The sequence below is a fragment of the Ahaetulla prasina genome, chromosome 6, assembly GCF_028640845.1.
Source record: "Ahaetulla prasina isolate Xishuangbanna chromosome 6, ASM2864084v1, whole genome shotgun sequence".
Classification (NCBI taxonomy): domain Eukaryota; kingdom Metazoa; phylum Chordata; class Lepidosauria; order Squamata; family Colubridae; genus Ahaetulla; species Ahaetulla prasina.
In genome coordinates this window covers 17,264,516-17,286,360 of record NC_080544.1, presented here as the reverse complement: position 1 = coordinate 17,286,360, position 21,845 = coordinate 17,264,516, and the positions used below count along the sequence as shown (strand labels likewise).

At 42.4% G+C, this 21,845-nt stretch overlaps 1 protein-coding gene across 29 annotated transcripts in view; it reads right to left on the bottom strand.

Moving 5' to 3' along the window:
• SORBS1 (sorbin and SH3 domain containing 1) overlaps positions 1-21,845 on the bottom strand; it is a 160,178-nt gene that overhangs the window by 76,734 nt on the left and 61,599 nt on the right. For 22 of the 29 annotated variants that reach the window (XM_058188979.1, XM_058188980.1, XM_058188961.1 and 19 more), the window contains exons 4-8: positions 21,321-21,443; positions 13,513-13,551; positions 13,293-13,393; positions 10,316-10,693; positions 3,791-3,929 (exon numbers count right to left, since the gene is read on the bottom strand). In XM_058188979.1, the coding sequence (XP_058044962.1) occupies positions 3,791-3,929; positions 10,316-10,693; positions 13,293-13,393; positions 13,513-13,551; positions 21,321-21,443 (780 nt within the window). Of the gene's footprint in view, positions 1-3,790; positions 3,930-10,315; positions 10,694-13,292; positions 13,394-13,512; positions 13,552-13,852; positions 14,779-21,320; positions 21,478-21,845 lie in introns of those variants that run through there. The other 7 variants (XM_058188960.1, XM_058188959.1, XM_058188971.1 and 4 more) reach the window with 5 other exon arrangements.

Below are 21,845 nucleotides of genomic sequence, written 5' to 3'. Positions count from 1 at the left end.
CCTGATTTTGGAGCTTATATCATCTTTGAGCAGCTGGATGCTCTTGAAGATAGATACCGATGGTCCTCCAGTTACTGAAGCAATTGTGATTGGGATTGCCATCACTAAGTGATACAGTTGTAAAGTGCAATGTCATGTGACCAGAGGTAGGCATCACATACTGTAACAACTGATTCGCCCAGCAACCAGAAATATGAGTGTGTGCGAGACATCCGCACATGTGTGCGGTGTCACAAAGTACAGCAACTCACTCGCATACGCTATCCACACATGCCTGTGGCATCAAAAACACTGCGATATAGAACAGGATTGCACCCGGGCGGGTGGGCAGGGCCATCCACAGGTCGTAACTACCGGTTCACCCGAACCGGTCTAAACCAGCAGCAGCCCACCACTGCACGTGACCAAAGGCAATCCAGTCCCAGTTATTGTTATAACCCAAGATGCAGATGATTACGGTTGTGCAGTATGGCCACAAGCTCAGGGAGGCTAAGAAACAAGGGTGCAAGGTGCACATATTCACGTGTTGGGAGCTCAAGGAAGGTGGGAAAAACAGAGTGCAAAAGAGGCCAGAGAAAGAGGGCGTGGGGTATGTGTTTGCACGTGTGTGCATGTGTGGAAGCGAAGAAAGGCCAAGGGGCTGAAGGAGGCTTTCCAAATGACTTGCAACCTTCCCTTCTGGCTTCCCACTGACTTTGTTTGTGGGAAGCCAGCTGGGAAGATCACAAATGATGATCATGTGACCACAGAGACGCAGCACCATTGTAACAGTTGCTCAACAAATGGGCATAACTGGAAGACTACCTGTGGATAGACTGCAGCAGAAAGTAACCTCTCTAATTCACTTCCTGAATGTAGTCAGATGACTAGTCATGGTTTGTTTTTGTTTTGTTTTGGTAGAGACTGGAAGCCTGCCAAATAATACAATGCATGGATTAAAGAGAAGCAGCATAACGTTCTTCAGAGGAATGAATGAAAGTAGTTTTAGATTGTTTACATTAGGCTTACGAAAGGTTTTTGCCCTCCGTTCTCCCTGTGTCTAAAGAGTGGTAGGTGGAAAGGAGTATGGAAGGTTTTTGCCCTCCGTTTTCCCTGTGTCTAAGGAGTGGTAAGTGGAAAGGAGTACGGAAGGTTTTTGCCCTTCGTTTTCCCTGTGTCTAGGGAGTGGTAGGTGGAAAGGAGTACGGAAGGTTTTTGCCCTTCGTTTTCCCTGTGTCTAGGGAGTGGTAGGTGGAAAGGAGTTAAAGGAAGATGTTCACATTTTTTATATTTATGATGTCTTTCACATCATGATCATCACATGATTTTGGGGGAGGACCATAATCCCGGCTGTTTGTTCAGGCTGCACATAACAAATGTAAATGAGCAGCCTACTTCTTCCTCTAAAAATAATGCCTCGCTTAATCATGAGGAAACAAGTATCAAGTTATAGACACGGACTGAAATCCTAGCTGATTCCTCCTACTCGTTTTAGCATACAGATTCAATCTTCTGAGTTCTGCAAACGGAATTAAGCCTTTTACTATCTTTGTGATGGGCCACAAACAATTGAATGGGCTTCATGGAAGATACTGATGTAAAAAACTTAACACTCTGTAAGATCACAGTGAGTGCTGTGCCTTTCAAACATGCGCATGTACAAATTCTTTCCTTTCCCTTCCCTTCCCAATTTATAAGATCTTTAGAAGGCAGATGAAAAGAGAGGGGAAAACAACACAACTGAATTAAAGAAACTGGGGGAAAAAATAAGATGAAAGGAAGAGTTGCAGGGAATGAGCAAAAAAAGGTAAAAAAAGTAGAACCCCCAAAGTTAATTGTCCTTTCAAAAAACAAAATGCAGAAGTTGTGTCCTGAGCAGAGACAGGAAAAGACCTGGAGATAAACTTGCTGTTGAATTAGCAGAGGTTAACTTTCCTCAAGTATAAAAAACACAAGAAACTATTGGAAGTCTCGTTCTCACTAAACAAATCACATTAATTTCTCTGTAATTACAACAAAATCTCCCTCATCATCATATACAGTATTATGTCAGTTTCAGAGTTTTAAATATCGCTTGATCCCTAAACATTAAAACAGGAAGGCACTTTTCAGCCTGTGGACCCAGAAACCTAAAAGCAATCCACCTATTCCATCGCCTCTTATGTCTTCTTGCTCTGACTATAAACATTTCCTACCAACTGCTGAGAAATCTTTCACTGCTCGGTAAGAAACAAAACATCTGCTGCATAACGGCACCTAAGAACAACAGGAGTGGGCTTCAAAAATTTTAGTAAGGCGTTCTCTGCCCGGTTGCTGGGTGGGTGTGGCCATGGTAGGCGTGGCTTAGTTGGCCTCCTGCACCATGGCGGCGGTGGCGGAGGTGGGGGGGGGCTTTTTGCCCTCCCTGGGCTCCAGAGGCTTTACTTGAGCCTCTGGGAGGGCGAAAACGGCCTCCCCCAGGCTCTGAAGGCCCGTTTCTGGCCTTCCTGAACTTCCGGTAGGCCCATTTTTCGCCCCCCCCCCAAGCCTCCATGCATGCCCTGCACTTACCTGCATTGAAAACGGGCCACGTGGGGACTCCTGGGAGGGGTGGGGAGGGGTGGGCGGGGCGGGGCGGGGCCAGCCAGGAGTGGGATTTGAGGGTTCTCCAAACTGCACAGAATCTTAGCTAGAAGTTCTCCCGAACCCCTGCAAACCCCCAGCAGCCCACCCCTGAAGAACAAGTAAAAGTATGAAAAGAAAACCCATCCATAGAGCCAATTTGGTCTAGTGGTTAAAGCTCCAGAAGACTCTCTTAGGCATGAAAGAGGTCAGGTGATTTTGGGTCAGTCATTCTTTTTCAGCTCAAGCCACCTCACAGGGTGGTTGTTATGTGGAAAACAGGAGGAGGAAGGAGTATGAGGTATGTTTGCCACCTTGAGTTATTTATAAAAATAATAAAGATGGGATGTAAACAAATAAATATGGCAGAACCTACAATGGAAGTTATGTAAGTCAATATAACTGTACTCCAATCTCGGAAAACAAGTTTTCAATTTCCTGGTTTTTTTCCCCTCAAACATTTTAGGAAGTTTTATTTTTTCACAGCTGCATTATAAAAGGCTACTGATGTGAACTGTGTTGAACATCATTTGGCTTATTATACACAATAAAGTTTACTTCAGACCTACAAAGGTTTTGATGGCCTTTTATATTCGTTTTATTTCGTGTTTTTTTTTTATTTTATTGAAAAAGTTTTACAACAATTAAATTTTTCCCCCTCCCCCACCTTCCCCCCTCCCTCCAAAACCCCCCTCCCCCCCCGACTTCCCGGAGCAAACACAAGGTATAGTTCATTAAACAAACAGTCATACATTAAATTTTTAAAATCTAACACAATTATAATCCTTCTCTCTCACATAACCTGACTTCTTCCATTAAAATCAAAAACAACATCCTTCATTCAAAGGCAATCCGAAATTTCTTAATCTGATATCTATTTTGAATATAATCAATCCAGTTCTTCCATTCCTTTAAATATTTTTCTTGAGTACTGTCTTTCAAGAAGGCTGAGATTTTAAAAGACAGTACTCAAGAAAAATATTTAAAGGAATGGAAGAACTGAATTGATTATATTTTATTTCGTATTTTGATTAGCATTAGATTGGCTAGATACTTCTGGCACTTTTATTGTCCTTTCCTTTGTTATTTTCTTTGTCCCTGTTCTGGGAAATTTGGAGTTTCCTCCACTTCATGACGGCGGCAATCCCCCATTACCAAATAATAATCCTAGCAAAATATGAAGCACGGAGAAGAGTGGCTTTCATTTTACCTCTGTTGTGCTGCAGAAGGACAATTGTAGGGTTAACAATTGTGGTGGAAGGGTAAACACCCAAAGATTTGTTGATCGTCATTGAAACAGCAGGGCCACCGCTGGGCTTAGAGGCTTCATGTGGCTGGGGGCAGGTATCCTGAAACACACAAGCGCGAAGGTCATTACTTGCGTAAGATTGCTGAAGACCGTTTTGGCGACGAAAAAAACAAACAAACAAGTAAGTGGAACAGTTCAACAGAACCCACCAGCACAAGAAGTTGCTTTCACACAACATCTTTCTTGGTGCAGTGTGCACATACAGAAAAAGAAAAAAAAAGGATGAGTAATTACATTCTGGGCCAGAAAAAGGGAAAGTGAATACACAAGACTTGGCGGCAGGAGTGATTGTTTGTGCACATGCATGTCTCATGCTTGATGAACTGTCTCTACTTTAGAAAGAAGACTGGCAGTGCTATTTGCAAGCAGTTAGCCAGCAGGATGTTAGTAAAAACCAGGACTGTGTGAGGAAGGAAGAACGCAGAGTCAGTCAGGACAAAATGGTGACCCATTCCAGGTTGGAGACTGATAAAAAACCTGGTCAGCCAATGGCAGAATCTCCTCAGAAATACACACACTGTTTCAAGCAGAAAACAGTCTGAGCCCATACAGTCATTCTGAAGCTTGAAACCCCAAAACATCTGGAAATGTGTTTTTTTTTTCCAAGCTGAGACTGAAAGCAACTGTTTAAAACTGTGATGGCGAATCTATGACATGCGTGCCACAGGTGGCACGCGGAGCCGTATCTGTGGGGACGCAAGCATTGCCCTAGCTCAGCTCCAGCATGCATGCGCGCACCAGCCAGGTGATTTTCGGGCCTTCCTTTCTAGGACCGGGATGCCTTATGCACGGTCACTCATGCTCTCGTCACTTCTCGTCTGGATTATTGCAATGCTCTCTACATGGGGCTACCCCTGAAGTGCACTCGGAGACTCCAGTTAGTCCAGAATGCAGCTGCGCGGGTGATCGAGGGAGCTGCACGTTGCTCCCAGGTAACACCGCTCCTGCGCAGTCTGCACTGGCTACCTGTGGTCTTTCGGGTGCGCTTCAAGGTTCTGGTTACCACCTTCAAAGCGCTCCATGGCTTAGGGCCCGGGTACTTACGGGACCGCCTGCTGTTACCTTATGCCTCCCATCGACCCGTACGCTCCTACAGAGAGGGTCTTCTCATGGTGCCGTCCGCCAAGCAATGCCGGCTGGTGGCCCCCAGGGGAAGGGCCTTCTCTGTTGGAGCACCTACCCTCTGGAACGAACTTCCCCCCGGTTTGCGCCAAATATCTGACCTTCGGACCTTTCGCCGGGAATTAAAAACTTACTTATTTATCCAAGCGGGACTGGCCTGATTTTTAAATTTTAAATTTTAAATTTTAAATTTTTGTAATTTTATATGGGTTATTTTAGGTTGGGTCAATTGACGGTTTTAATTCGGCCATTATTGAATATGTATTTTAAATTGATATTTTAACTTTGTATACTTTTTTGTTTTTATTTTTGGCTGTACACCGCCCTGAGTCCTTCGGGAGAAGGGCGGTATAAAAATTTAAATAAATAAATAAATAAATAAATAAATAAATAAATAAATAAATAAATAAATAAATAAATAAATAAATAAATAAATAAATAAATAAATAGGAGCCTGGGGAGGACGAAAACAGCCTTCCCCAACCCCACAGAGGCCCTCCGGAGGCCGGAAACAGCCCATTTCCCAACTTCTGATGGCCCGGAAGGCCTGTTTTTTGCTCTCCCCAGGCGCCAGAGGCTTTCTAGGAGCCTCGGGAGAGCGAAAAATGGGCGTACTGGGCCCACCGGGCCATCACATGCCAAAAGCAGAGAAAGCGTGGGGGGGAGTTTTGGGCATGCATGCGCAGGGGGCAGGGCACATTGAATTATGGGCGTGGGCATGTACATGCATGACCCCCCCGTGCTCCCCCCGCTTTTGGCACATGACAGGAAAAAGGTTAGCCATCACTGGTTTAGAGGGTTCTGCACAGATAACCCATAATTGGACTGCTGACTTGTATTTTGCTGGTGCTCCAGAATAAATTATCTACACCTTGACCAGTTCAGCAACTGAGCAACCATCTGAGATATAGTGAAGTGACACCGGGAGACAGAACAGTGGGGGACAGGCGGAGTGGCCATGCGAGAGTATAGCTAAGTGAGCTGCCTCTCTGGATTGGACTCTGCTGCCAGGAAGAGACCATGAGAGGGAAAACTGAAATAATCTGTGACTAGAGGCTGATCCTCTTGCTGGCAAGGATCTATCTGGATCCCTGGATTTAAAATCTCATCCCACCTCACTGTAGTTCAAACGTGCTATGTTTGCGCTTCGATCCTGCTTGCCTGTCTCTGTGACCCAAGGATGAAGGGAAGCTTCATTCAAAATAGCAATAACCATTCATAGAGCACTGCACACCAGAACAACTAGACACAAGAACAGTTTTTCCCCGAAGGCCATCACTCTGCTAAACAAATAATTCCCTCAACACTGTCAGACTATTTACTGAATCTGCACTACTATTAATCGTTTCATAGTTCCCATCACCAATCTCTTTCCACTTATGACTATACTTATACACTTATAACTTGTTGCTGGCAATCCTTATGATTTATATTGATATATTGATCATCAATTTTGTTGTAAATGTTGTACCTTGATGAACGTATCTTTTCTTTTATGTACACTGAGAGCATATGCACCAAGACAAATTCCTTGTGTGTCCAATCACACTTGGCCAATAAAATTCTATTCTATTCTATTCTATTCTATTCTATTCTATTCTATTCTATTCTATTCTATTCTATTCTATTCATTGACTGAAAATCTGATTGAAAAAGTATCCCAAGATTAAAAAGCTGTACCATCTGTTTAATAGTTATAGTAGCAGAAGCAGGAGCAACTTCAAGACTCCATATTGGCACTGTAGAGTCTAGGTCAAGTTCAAGCATGCCAATCCCTCTGGGGCACGTTTAATGCACTGCCAGATAGCACTAGCACTTAGACTTATACACCACTTCATAGTGCTTTTACAGCCCTCTCTAAGGGGTTTACAGAGTCAGCATCTTGCCCCCAACAATCTGGGTCCTCATTTTACCCACCTCGGAAGGATGGAAGGCTGAGTCAACCTTGAGCCTGGTGAGATTTGAACTGCTGAACTGCAGCTAGCAGTCAGCTGAAGTAGCTTGCAGTACTGCACTCCAACCACTGCGCCACCTCGGTTCTTTGCTAAGATGCTATTGATTGGTTCACCTATTGTACTTAGACGAGAGCATGAAACATTCCAAGGATTGGGTGACCAACCCCGGCATACAAACAAACCTGTAAGATATACTCATCAACCAGGATCCTCAGTAACTGTTCTCTACTAGGTAGAGGCATGTTGACCCTTATCACTCATGCAGAATTGATGGAGTACCTTGTCTTTTCTAACCTGAACTTCTTCCTGATGGACTTCCCCAATCTAACACAGCAATGAGCCTTCAGACCTATCCACTTCCATGCTGCCAACATACTGCATAGCTGATAGTAAGGTTGTCCCTCCAATACTAACTTATCTGGGTCATACTCATAACTAGACATGGTAAGACAAAAAAGAAATATTACTCTCATAAACATGGAATGTCAGGTTGCACGTACTTTGTGTTCAAATCTCATAGCGCTAGCACTCTTGGCTACAAAATATTTCCCGAGAAAACTGAGATCCATGGGCAATTTTTCTAATAACACAATTTGAGCCACCATGGATGTTCAGGCAATAAACATCAACATCATCCACAAACATGGACTTCAAGCCATCAAGAACACCATTACTAATACCAATACACTATGCCTAGCTATCACTTCACTTTTGGTAATAATTTATACCTGCAAATCAGTGGCCCAGCCATGGGCAGACACATTGCTCTTCATATAACATCATCTTCATGTTGACCCAGAATAATCCTTTCTTAAGTTACATGTCTTTGCATGTAATCTGGATCTGCATAAGCACTTGTCTTCCCTTCTTCCTCTTCCCCACCTCATTACAATTTAATGGCTGCAGCTCATGAAAGCTTATCCCTTAAAATTTGTGAGTTGAAAAATGTGCTACTAGACTCCTTCTGATCCATAACTAGACAATGGTTCATCTCGATGAATCACTGATTTTTATGCTTATATTGCCTGGGACGTGACTGCTTATGGAAGAGACTGATGTGGCTGAATGGCTCATTACCCTTTGATTGATGCTGTTCACGTTTTTAAGATAATTGGATGTCTCTTTCTCAGGGGTAGAGCAGTACTTAATGATGTTCACAGGTAATGGAGACCCTGTGCATTCCTTAGTCCCTGCACCGCCTCAAATGCAGTGGGTCTCAGACGCAATCCCTCAACCCTCAGCACTATTGGCTTGCTCCTTTGGCCCTTCCACAACCGTAGCACAGCTAAAAGTGATGCTCAGGCAGGATTGAGCTGATTATGAGGCCTCACATACCCACACAGGGTATGGATGGAAGAGATACTTTGGTCCAGAGGAAAGAGGACATTCAAACCTCTAATAATTGCCTGTCTCCCCGAAGGGCAAGGTGTGGGAAGTTGGACTTTATGTGTAAGCTTGTATGTATGCATCCTGCAAAAGAAAACAAATGTGGCAGGTAAATAAAAAATGCATAAACTGCTATTCTCAAAGAGGGTTGATAATACTATGAGGATGCAAACCCAAAGAGTGTTAAACATGATGGAGGGTTTGCATGCATTAGTTTCATTTGTATTGATTTATATCCTGCCCATTCCCAAATGGTTTTGGAATTCAGTGATGGGTGGAGAAACTGAAATTCAAAACCAGCAACACAATCCTCCTAAACGTTTCTTAAGGGCTCGAATAATAATACTGCTTTTCAAACCCATTTAACTTCAAGCGCAGTTTGTTCCATGATGAAGTCCCACCATGGATAAAGTAGAATTTAATATTGGTTGTAAATATAGCAGGGCTGCTACATCCAATCACCACTCTTTCTACTGCACCCTGGCCATATTTCTGATCCATCTTCAAAGGCTACTCCACAAATAATGCACTGCATATTTCCTAACATTCCTGGCACAGTATGTTCTAAGGAAAGGAAAGGCAATCTGTCCTAAGACATCAGATACTTCCATCTAACTCCATTCCACTGGTATGCTAGGGAGCAACTTAGGCGTAAGTTGCCCTGAGCCAAAATAGGGTGTTTTATGGCTGGTTCTAAGATAGCCATTTTGTGAACAGGTAGGTCTTCTGTTATCATCATTTTGAGTGGGTCCACTTCACGCCCTTGTTGCAACCTCCCTAAATTTTGCACTCCTAACCTAAGCCATGAATAATAAAGCTTGCCTGGCCCAAAGGTCTGGATTACTTTCGAGGGTATCTCCAGCAAGAACATATCTGAGGAAGGCCCATCTTTTCTGTATCGTTTTAGGATGACCCTTTTCTCCACTCAGAGCAGGGGTGGGATTCAGCCGGTTCAGACCGATTCGGTCAAACCGGATGCTAATTTTACATCTGGTTCGCCAAACCGATAGTTGTAAGGACTGGCTGGCCCCTCCCCTCCCAAGAGTCTCATTTTGGTTGCCAGGTAAGTGCAGGGCCCGCACAAAAGCTCTGGGAGGGCGAAAAACGGGCCTCCTTGAAGTTCCAGAAGTTCGGAAACGGGACCATTTCCATCCCCCAGAGGGCCTCCGGAGCCTGCAGGAAGTCGTTTTTGTCCTCTTGGAAGCTAAACAAAAGCCTCCAGAGCCTGGGAAGGGCAAAAAACAGGCCTCCCAGAAGTTCAGAAATGGACCCATTTCTGGCCTCTGGAGCCCGGGGGAGGCGTTTTCACCCTTCCGGAGCTCGAGAAAAGCCTCCAGAATTTGGGGAAGGCAAAAATGTCCCCCCGCCCGTGGTGTAGGAGGCGAAGTAGGCCACACCCACCATGCCCATGCCCACCCAGCAACCGGGCAGAGAACTGGTTGCTAAACTGATGAGGGAAGGGAAATCTTCTCTGTGCCATTTCTGGATGAAAACATTTCTTTTCTCTCCCTGCAACAGTTCCGATTCAATTATTTTGTCTGTGCAGAAGGAAAGATGTGGATGTAACACTTGATGATGTCCACGGAGAAAGGGGCCTTCCCTGTAGAAGAAGGACCTCCTGAGGATATGGGGAAAACCCATGGACAATTAATCCAGATGCTCCCCCTATTCATGATCTAAGGTTTCTTCTATCATGCGTTTTAGCTGTAACATGCTGGTTACAGCCAAATGTAGAGTTTTCAAATATGAAAAAAAAAAAAGAACACAACGGAATATTATACAAAGGAAGAGTTTTGAGGTCAGAAGAGACAAACAATACACATGCCACAGAACAGAAGCAAAATTTCATGCCGCTATCAAACAGTGCGGAAAGTCCAGGTTTAGTAGGCCAGTGAAAGGTGATTTCAACTTGGGTGTATCACTTGTTTAGCGGTAGACTCAGCATGGGTGTAGTAAAGCTTACTGTTTGAAAGACCATTCCTGTCCTTTCAGCCTCCAAAATGCTGCTTGAGGTTTCTGTGGCTGGAGGGATCAGTAGAGGAGGTGGTGATGAGAGTGAAGGTAGCTCTGCGTGAGTGTGTGGTGCAGACTGAGGTGAAAACAATGGGTGCTGGTGGTTGGAAGTTTTCTGGAGGTGAGGGGGAATGAAATCGTCTAGCGTTGGAAGGGCCAGAAGGAAACCAGGAGACACGTTGTTTGAAATTTCTAAACCTTGGTCAAAATGGCGCTGAGGTGCTGGTGATGTACTTGGGCTGGCTTCTTCTCTGCCTGGCTGAATCTGTTGAAAAGGCCCTGTTATAATCTCAGTTTGAACTGAGGTGGTAGGAGAGGAAGTGGCAGCCTGTGGGAGACAATACCTTAAGATAATAACAGCAGAGTGTCAGCGTTCCAGAAAAAAAAACCCAACTCCAAGTAAAAACACCAAAGGAAGCATCTTTCAAAGTTCTATTTACTGGGATAGGTAAACTGGCACATCTGGGAAAACCCGAATCTGAGAGGGCCGGGTTTTCCCTCAGTAAATCAAAAACCCCGAAACCATCTCCTGACTCCACAGTCGATCACATGTGCCAATCGCCAACCATCCCATCTCGAGACAGCACTATGACCACTCCTTCTCCAGATTTATTTTATTAAATTTATTTATTTTATTAAATTTTTATACCGCCCTTCTCCCGAAGGACTCAGGATGCAGGATCGGCCTGTCCTTGACCGACAGGAAGAATGCTATGATGTCTAAAGACAACCCTTCTACTAAATCCCCCCTCCTACTTTCCCACACATGAAAAAGTGGCAGCACAGAAGCTTCCGGCCTAATATGGCTTCCAAAGCTGACACAGAGAGGTGCAGGACATTCAAAGACCCTACCTCAAGGAAAGACCTGCTCGTGAGAGGAACCTTTTCCCAAAGTAGCTCATTTTACCTAGATGGCAACTTCTCACATAGCTCTCAAATACCCTGTTTCCCTGAAAATAAGACTTCCCCTGATAATAAGCCCAATCGGGCTTTTGCGCACATGCACTAAAATAATCCTCCCCGCCAAAAAAATAAGACTTTCCTGAAAAGATTTAAATGCAGAGCTGGAAATCAGGTAAGATGGCAAGAGGAGCCCCATCTTGCTCCACCCGCCCCAAAATAATAAGACCTCCCTGAAAATAAGGCCAAGTGCTTATTTTGGGGCTCAAAAAAATATAAGACAGGGTCTTATCTTCAGGGAAACACGGTATCATAATCAATCAACAGATCAACTTAAATTACCCTCTATCCTCACATAGTGGCACTTTGTGCCAGCTGCTATATTGACCTTTATCTAAAATAGAAAGAAGTATTAGAAATAAAACTGTGTTCTTTGTTGTATCTCCTGCCCTGGATGCTACTGAGGATGCTACTGAAAACATTTGGGTGTGTGTGTGTGTATATGTGTGCTTTAAATCATATTTCCAGGGTCAGCCTAGGCCCTAGGGGCTTTCTGAGTTCAATTTGCAAAGAAGTCCTTGGGGTTTCCACAAAATGTGAAATATGATGAGAAGCTAGAAAGTGTAGAGAAGAACATGAAAAATAGTAAGCTTAGAGGCCAAATTCCATGAAGAAGAGTTAAAGGAACTAGTTATGTTGAGCTAAAAAAAAAAAAAAAGCAAAGGGGAGACACTGAAAGGCTATCATAGGAAAAAAGTTATGGATATAATCCAGTAGTGGGTTTCAAATCCCGGCCCTACCGGTTTGCTATCGGTAGCCCATGGCGGTTCTGCGCATGCACTGAGCATTTTTGATGACGTCTGGACAGGTGGGTGGGGCCTCCCGCCACGACCATTATCAGCAACCTACCAACTGATATAATCTCTATAGTGCCCAAGAATACAAGAAGATTTAAAGACAGTCATCTAAATGTGACATAAAGAGGAATTTCCTGACCCTAAGATCTATTAAAAACAGTGGAATAGCTTGCCTCGGAGTCAGGGGTGCTGTAACCAGGTTTTCAAGCAAAAGTTTGACAGCTTGGTCTGAGGATTCTATCCCTAGATGGATTGTACCACGGTTCCTTCAAGCCCTAGAATTTTATGAGTCTATAAAATAGAGTGCAATATGCTTTCATAATAACTAGCTGAAAACATCAAGGATGCCTTAACAAATTGTATCTGTTTAAATGTGAACCTCATATCTGAATAGTGATAAACTATGGTTTCTCCTAAATAATCTAAAATAAATTTACGTTCAGTTAAAGCTATTTTTTCATTACTATGTAATAGCTTCATACTTTTATTGCCAAAACCAAACAAGCCAAGAGAAATTGAGGCTCTAAGAAAAAAATTGTAAAGAATATTTAAATAGAATTGGACATAGAACCACAGAATTATCTGCTGCTTCTTACACTGCAGTGAAGCAAATCTTGTTAGAATTTATTTCTACAGTGAATCTTTCCAATATCAAAACTCTCAGATTTAGAAGCAAATTATCTAGACTGGATCACAGTAACAGTGTAATTAGACCAGAAGAAGGCTAACAACTGGGACAGAAAAAAAGAAAAAGAAAAAGATGGACACACAGCCCTCATCTATGTTATGATGATGATTAAGATTATGATTCTCAGAAGGCATATTTTGGAAAGTAGGCAAATCATAATCAAGATTCCACGTTTATTCTTTTCCGTATTCCAGGCGAACCTAGAATACAGGGGGCCGAATACAGAAGTATTTCCTAATTGAGTTCATGCCCATTGCAACAACTGAATAAATTAGTTTGGAAACACTAAATCATGAAAACCAACCAACCAAGAAACAAATTTGTTCTTTTTTTTTCTTTTTAAAAAAAATACCCATTTCAAAAAAGTAATATTCCTTGGGTGTAAATACAAATTACTAAAATTACAAGTCAGAGGTCCATCTAAGACACACGCATCCCTCATTATTCACACCCATCTAGGCTTTGAGTTGTTAGCTACTTACGTATGGCTTGCTCTCCGAGAGGTTCGGTCTTACACTCCAGTAATCCTTCACAGACAGAATCTCCCTATTCGAGTCAACACCGCAAGGTCTTCTCCAGCCATCTAGAAAATGAAGACTCTCAGATTATTTAAGCAATATTTAACGGTAAAGATGTACATTTGCATAAACAACAGGTGTTTTTTTTGAGGAAATAGTAAAAACTGAAGCTTTAAATAATTACCTGGTTGGTTGGTTTCTTCTTGCTGTTCGGCAGAATGAACTGGTGACACGTATCAGAGAGGATAAGAAACGGGAAAAGACATCATATTTTAATACACGCAGAGAAGTGGACTACTATCATTTTGCGCATGGAACACTTTCCAGCAAGGCTGCCTAATTCCCATAGAAACATGACTCCTTACAACGCCTGACCTTTACAAACACAAAGCCATAGTTCAGCCTAGTGAAGAAACAATTGTTCACTGACATTTCATTCTAGCGCACAAAAAGGCAGCCAGAGTTCTCAGGAGGAATTTCAAATGCCACACATGATTGCAAATGGAAGATTTTCAATATTTAACCTATGATGCAGGCCCGGGAGGGGAAAATGTATCTGTCCTTCATTAGCCTTGCCAGGCAAGATGATTGAGAGCCACAAACAAGCAAGTGCATTTAAAAGCACCGATATATCACATGCTATCTTTGTGGAGCCGCATCAAGAACACCAAGCCATAGTGTTAACACTTTAAATGCTTGCCTCGTTTATGCTGCTCTGAAATCATAACGGCAAAATCTCCTTTTTTTTTGTCGCTAGAAATATTATCACAGCATTGCAGGTTTCTTAGCTAGACTTTAGGCAAGTTTATGGTTCTCTCTCTCTCTCTCTTTTTTGTTTTTACTCCTTCTGACATTTTTCTGTATTTGATGATTTTGGCACCGCTTATCTTTCCCACCCTTCTCAAAATATGAGAAAAATAATCTCCCTAGCTCAGCAACACACTTTTTAAAGCACAACTAAGAGAATAAAGCACAAGAAGCCCATCTCCATGGTAGGAAATTTTACTTTTGGGCTGCTGGAAAAGTATAGAAAGAGCAGGGGGGGGAAAATCCAGCCAGCAGCAACGTGAAGGAAGCTGCATAGTAATACGGTAGAACCTGAAAAATCAGACGTGATCAACTTTTCTGGACCACTGACCAACAGTTAATTTTATGTCATGCCCTCGAAAATAATCAAAGGCCAAAAGGACAGAGAGAGTAAGAGACCAGAACACAAATAGTACTAATTTACCAGCTTAAATAAACAGACCTTCTTCATTCCCCCAATATTAATTGGATTATTCCAAAAAGTTTAGAAGGTCATGAAAACTTTAGCAGTAAAGGCAGTACTTTATTAATATATAATTACTATATATTTACTGTACTATTTTTATTTTATTTATCATTTACTGTTGTACTGTTGCCCAATAATTGCTTCCTTAAGATAAACCATTAAGCGAGGCAAGGATGAAAACATACATTTCGGAAGATAAACTGATTGGTTTAAAAAACTGAACATACTGCATAGTCAAATAGTCTGTAGGTATTAGATTCACACCATTTTTCATTTCCATTTTCTCTCACCTTAAACTTTACAGCAGGGGTGTCAAACTCAATTTCACTAAGGGCTGCATCAGGGTTGTGTTTGACCTCGAGGGGTGGCAGGCTAGACGTGGCCAGGGTGGGGTGGCCAGCTCGACCTCACTCGTATCGGGGGCGCCTGTGGTGGCCCGAGCACTCTGCCAGTGAAAACAGGCTCCCGAGCTCCGTTTTTGGCTGCAACGGCTTCCTGCAACCCTCTGCCAGTGAAAACGAAGCTCGGGAGGACCACTCTGTTTTTGCTGGCAGAGGCACTATGGGCCAGTCCTTTGTTGTATCCAGGGTGGCCCCGTGGGCCAGATCTAAGCACCCTGCGGGCAGCAGTGGGATTCAAATAATTTAACAAGCGGTTCTCTGCCCTAATGACCAGCTGGGTAGGTGTGGCTTGGTGATCATGTGACCGTGTGGTCATGGCCAACTCAAAGTCACTCAGGTCGAAGGGCGCTTCGCCTTAGCTGTTACAATGTAATAAGGGTTAACCTGAGAGGCAGTTTCTGTAAGCAGGGCAATAAAGATTAGGCTAGAAACAACACCAGAATGTTTCCTTCCTGCCGTCCTTACAGGATTAGCCCTGTAAAGTGGGGAAAAAAAATAAGATTTCTTCCAACAACCGGTTCTCCGAACTGCTTAGAAAGTTAACAACTGGTTCTCCCGAATAGGTGCGAATTGGCTGAATCCCACCACTGCCCGAGGGCCAGATCTGGCCCCGGGCCTTGAGTTTGACACCCCTGCCTTACAGAGGCTCCTTTCAGTGATTTGTCAATGGCAGCCATCCATAAATGCCAATGTTGCTGCTGATTTGGGGCAGGAGATGAAAAGCACAATTTTGGTTAGGGGGCAGAGAGCCCTTAGGATCTCTTCCCTGGGGAAGTTTGAAATGGAATTTGAAAGAAGCATAAGGAAGAAAGAGAGAGGAAAGGGGAGAGAAATCATCACTGGATTTTTTGAGCATCATATAAATGTCCCTTGATTAGTTGAGATACTATCATATGAAACTGCAAGTGCAAATCCATGATCAAGCTTCCAATTTAGCACCTGGCCTACAAGGAAATCAACAACAAAAAAATGTAATAGCAAGAATTTTACGCCTCTGTCTGCATATAGTTAATGATTTAATAGAATTGGGTGATAAAGCGGGCAGTAAAGAAAAATGTAGCCTATTGAATCAGTTGTATAGTTACAACAGAAGGGTTTAGCAGACTTTCGTCATAACAGACAAAAGACCTGTCCATACACTACCCATTTTTGTGCATGAATGAAGTTTTGCTTGCCCTTTTATGCATGAATAAAATAAAATAAAATACATTTGCCTGCATAAAATTCCACTCCCATTTTACAAATGCATATGCATGCATAGAATTCTGTGAGCTGAAGGCCACACGTGTTCTTTATTGCCCTTACTATAACTGAAACAGATGGCTAAATACTTTAACAAGACACTGTCTATGTCAGTGCCATGATTAAAGAAATCCATTTCCTACACTACCACATGCCTAGGGAGAATTATGATGATGGGATGGGCAGCAGCTGCTACAGCGTGTTATTGTCCCCAGCAGCTATGTAGTAGTTGGCAGGGTCAAGCAGACCTGCTAGGGCTACTTGCTAACTATGAGAAGGCATCACAAAAGGAGTATGACTTTTAACATTATTAATTCATGACCAGAGATTTTAAAAAAATTCCTCCCCATGGAGAAGATTTCAGAAGGAAATTGATGACAATATTCTAATATTTCTCTATAAATTAGAAAAAGATAAAAGCAGTAAACATATCCAATTTCAGTGCTCAGAGTCTTCTAATACCAATGGCCATTTAGCAAAAACATTGCCAGTCGAGAAATCAGCAAGCAAACAGCAAAGAACTTTCCAATCAGTCTACCCAAAGGGTAAGAAAAGGTTATGAATTTTGCTTACCAGTGTGACAGAGGGAGCAGTGATGAAAAATGTGGCTTATTGATTCAGCTGTGGAGTCATCGCACACAAGCACACGTGTCCCTTTCATCAACACTGAAGGTAAGGTAATGAACCCTGCCAATTTGAATGCCTTTGTTTGGGATATAGGACAGTGTTGGTGAACCTTTTTGGCACCGAGTGCATGGGAAAATGCCACAAACCGGAAGAGCACCTTTCTGGCGCGCACGTGTGGGAGTGCCCGAAAACGGAAAAGCAGTTCCCCGGGATGCATGCGCGCCAGGGACCTGCTCTTCCGGTTTCCGGCACTCCCGCACGTGTGAAGACCAACTGGTCGGCGCGCATGTGCACACCGGAACCCGGAAGAGCAACGAGCAACGGCTGGTGTGCCCGGAGAGATGGCTCTGCATGCCACTTCCAGCACACGTGCCATAGATTCGCCATCACTGATATAGGAGAAGCAAGTCTATAAAGATAACAGAGGAACATGGAAGATAAGAATATCAAGAGTAGTACATAGTGGAACTAAAGAATGCAAGAGAATATATGGAATACTGGTGGTTCGTCACTGAGCAGTGAGTAACACAAGGATGTGTGTTTCCCCTTGGCGATTACTTATGGAAAAATGCACACAGAATGGTTGTTGTAATGTTAACACCATATTGGTTGAGATATGAATGTGCATACTTCTATGTGCAGATGATGCTGTGTTCTTGGCCAAGAACCTGAACGATTTGCAGCCAATAGAAGGTAGGATAGGGGAGCAGTGCAACAAGGATAATGAACCTGCACTTCATGCACTAACAGAAAAATGGGGCCGTGATAGCTCAGGCTGTTAAGAAGCCTGTTATTAGAACACAGCAGCCTGCAATTACTGCAGGTTCAAGCCCGGCCCAAGGTTGACTCAGCCTTCCATCCTTTATAAGGTAGGTAAAATGAGGACCCAGATTGTTGGGGGGGCAATAAGTTGACTTTGTAAAAAATATACAAATAGAATGAGACTATTGCCTTATACACTGTAAGCCGCCCTGAGTCTTCAGAGAAGGGCGGGATATAAATGTAAACAAAAAAAAAAATCAAAGTGAACAACTGCAAGTTATATACATAAATGGTGAAAAATTAGAGCAAGTAAATTATTACCATGTTTACCGAAGAAGGGAAAACTGAGAACTGTCAGTTTCTATTTTTCAACTCTGTTAGAAAAGATAGCATGGGAAATATGAAATCCATTCCAAGAAATTTGCATTTATTAAACATTCACACCAGTGGTGGTATTCAGCCGGTTCTATACGGTTCGGGCGAACCAGTAGCGGCGGCTGCAGAAGGCTCCGCCCACCTGCCCGGATGTCATCACATCCCGTTTTTGATGCTCTGTGCATGCGCAGAGGTGTCGTGCATGAACGAAGCAAGAGAGAGAGTGCTCACATTTGGGAACCGGTAGCAAAGGTAAGTCAATACCACCCCTGATTCACACCTTGTTATATAGAGTAGGGTATGTCAGAAGAAACATAAAAGATGAATGAGATGAGCATATCTTACTTACGAAAAGTTTGTGGCAAAACAAGAAGCAAAAGTCAAGAATTGAATGGCTGCTGAACCAATGCAGATAAAATAAAAATGAGTAAAGAATGGGAAAGAAGTACACTGAGGTGGTTTGGTCATACAGAAAAACAAATGAAGATTGAATTGTAAAATAAGAAAAATATATGAAAACTGAATGGGATGAACAAAAGGAAAAGACTAAGAAAGTAGCAGTTGGGAGAAAGAAAGAGAGAAAGAAAGAATATCAATATCAATATCAATATGGAGCAAGCCTTAATATTGGCTTTTTGTTGAAAGAAGAAAAAATCTGAAATTGCTGGAAATTTAGGGGAGAGTGACCATGTCATCCTGGAATTCAACATAATGTAGGCATAAGTAACTGACCAAAGTCAGTTTTAGACTTTAAGAGAACGGACTTCAACACACTAAGATAGCGTTTAGGAAGGATTTCAGGGATGGAAATCCTAAAGGGGAAAACAACTCCAGATGCTTGGGAAACTGAAAAATGAGATTATAAAAGCCCAATCAACACAATACCACAGAGAAAGAAAAACAAGAGACCCCAATTATTTGACAAAGTAGACCACAGTCTACTTGGTAAAACAGAACATGGAATAGACAGTACCACCACCAAATGGATTCACAACTGGCTGACCAACCACACTCAGGGGGTAATCCTCAATGGAACTACACAATCTAAATGAGGGGATAGAAGGATAACTCATCATAATTTTAGATGACACCAAGCTAGGGGCAATAGCTAACCCTGTAGATGATAGATTCAATTCAGAAGACTTTGACAGACTTGAACACTGAGCCGTATCCAACAAAACACAATTCAGTGGTGAGCAAAGTTCCACACATAGGCAGGAAAACCAAATGCACAGATATAGACTAGATGTTACCTGGCTCAATAGTAGAAACTATGAGAGGGATCTAAGTGTCCTACCAGACCACTACTTAAGTATGAGCCGGCAGTGTGCTTCAGTTGCCAAAAAAACTACTACACTCCTAGGTTGCATCAAGAGAGGGATAGTTTCAAGATCAAATGAAGTGATAGTATTGCTTTATACCACACTGGTGAGATCGCACTTGAAACACTGCTTCCAGTTCTGGTCACAATGATATAAAAATGTCAAGAAAGAGTGCAGAGAAGAGCGACAAAAGTGATAAGGCACCTGAAGGCTAAACGATATGGGAAAACTAGGTATGTCTAGACTGATAGCAGTCTTCCAGTACTGAAGGGACCGTCATAGAGAAGAAGGGGTTGACTATTCTCCAAAACACCCAAAGGCAGGTCAAAAAATAACAGGTGGAAAGGAGCTCCAACCTAGAACTGAGAAGAATTTTCCTGATAGTGAGAACAATTAAACAGTGGAAAGACTTGCCTCCAGAAACTATGAATGCTCCATCACTGGAGGTTTTCAAGAAGAGACTGGATAGCCATTTGTCCAGAATGGTATAGGACCATGATGGCGAACCTGTGGCACACGTGCCACAGGTGGCATGTGGAACCATATCGGTGGGCACGTGAGCGTTGCCCTAGCTCATCTCTAGTGCACATGTGTGCACCGGCCAGCTGATTTTCAAGCCTTCTGGGCCCACCAGAAGTCGGAAAACAGCCTGTTTCCAGCCTCCGGAGGGTCTCCAGGGGGTGGGGAAGGCTGTTGTTGTCCTCCCTAGGCTCCTAGAAAGGCTCTGGAGCCTGGAGAGGGAGAAAAACGGGCCTATGGGCCCACCAGGCCATCACATGCCAAAAGTGGAGGGAACATGGGGGGGGGTTGCACATGCATGTGCGGGGGAGCAGGGCGCATTGAATTATGGGTGTGGGCACACTCCCCCCACTTTTGGCACGCGACGGCAAAAAGGTTAGCCATCACTGGTATATGGTCTCTTGCGTGAGCAGGGCGTTGGACTAGAAAACATCCAAGGTCTCTTCCAAACCTATTATTCTATGTTCTATGAATTGATAATTTATGGATTTGGGGATTAAAAAGGGTCAAAGAGGAAGGAAAAAGAATAAAATAGCAACTGACAGAAATAAGCGCAGGAATCATAATACTATGTTTTCTTTCTTTTTTCTTTTTATACTTTTTATTTTTTTATATACTACATACTAAAAAATTCTATTTAAAAAAAAAAAGTACGAATACGTGTATGGATGTTGAAGAAAGAAGGATAGCTTGAAAGATTACAAAGTAAGAAAAGGCGTTATGTGAATGGAACTAATATACCGTAAGCTACTTTGAATTAAAATTTTTGCTTTCATCTTCTGCCTTCAGTTTCTTCACTCTTTTTTTCTACACTTCGTATAGTAGTGCTTACCCATAACTGAATAGTGTGATGACTGTATGTCATCATGATTACAAAAATATCCTAGAGAATGGCACGTCCTGCTCAGTACCCATTTAAATATTCTTGCTCAGAGTTTGTTTACTATAATTATATATATATCTTTCTAAGAGAACACAACAAAATGCCACTGTAGTGAGATATCATAACCATTCAAGTAGAAGATATTTCCCCTTCCCACAAAAGATTAGTAGAATAAAAACAGAATCTCTTGAGCTTCTATGTAAATTGACTTTTAAAACATTACCTTACTGTGAGTTGTTTTACTAATCCTGAAAGAATGAATTCAAGTATTTTACATAAATGCACACTTTGAATTTCTGAGACTTTATTCTCATGTTCAAGTGCTGATTCTTTATTTCACTGAAATTTGCATTGTGTTTTTGAAATGTTTGCTCATTTGCCATTTGATCCTCTAATCCACCCTTGAAATTCAGCTAAACATTAAATCGATTCAATCCCAGCATGCAAATTTCAGTTAACAACCTACGTGCTTCATTTTGGGATTGTACTTTTTAAAACCAGGGACTTCACTGTTAACCCAATCAAGGACCAGAGGATCAATGAATCATTTTGCATTTTTGTGATATGATCTCCCAGACTGGGTCTTACTTTTGGTGTGCTGGATGTCTTGTGTAGACTTTGGATAGCTAACCCGGAGACTTTTTTCAGAAGATGGAGATGCCCAAAGGGTCACAGCTCCTTTCCCAGCACAGATTTTGCTGGATTCCTGATCTACAGGGGGGGGAAGATAGGAATTTGTTGAGACCTGAAAGTAATTTGAAATGATGATATATACACAATTATTATTTCATTATTAACTTAAAGCAAACTGATCTTTTCACAACTCTGCTTAATTTAGTTCTCATTCCATGCTTAAGTTTGTGTAATATAGATAGATTACTGTAGCATTTTTGCAGGTTTGTATTCTGCTTTTCTTTCAAGATGGCTGTTCTTCCAATATCATTCTATCCGACTCCATCTTGTCCTAATAGCAATCCTATGAGACGTGCTAGACTGACGCTTAGTAATCACCCAACATCAAGAAGCACACACCTTAACTGTGTGAGGATTTGAATATGGGACTCCTCAGTTATAGCCCAACAGGAATAGAATAGAATAGAATAGAATAGAATA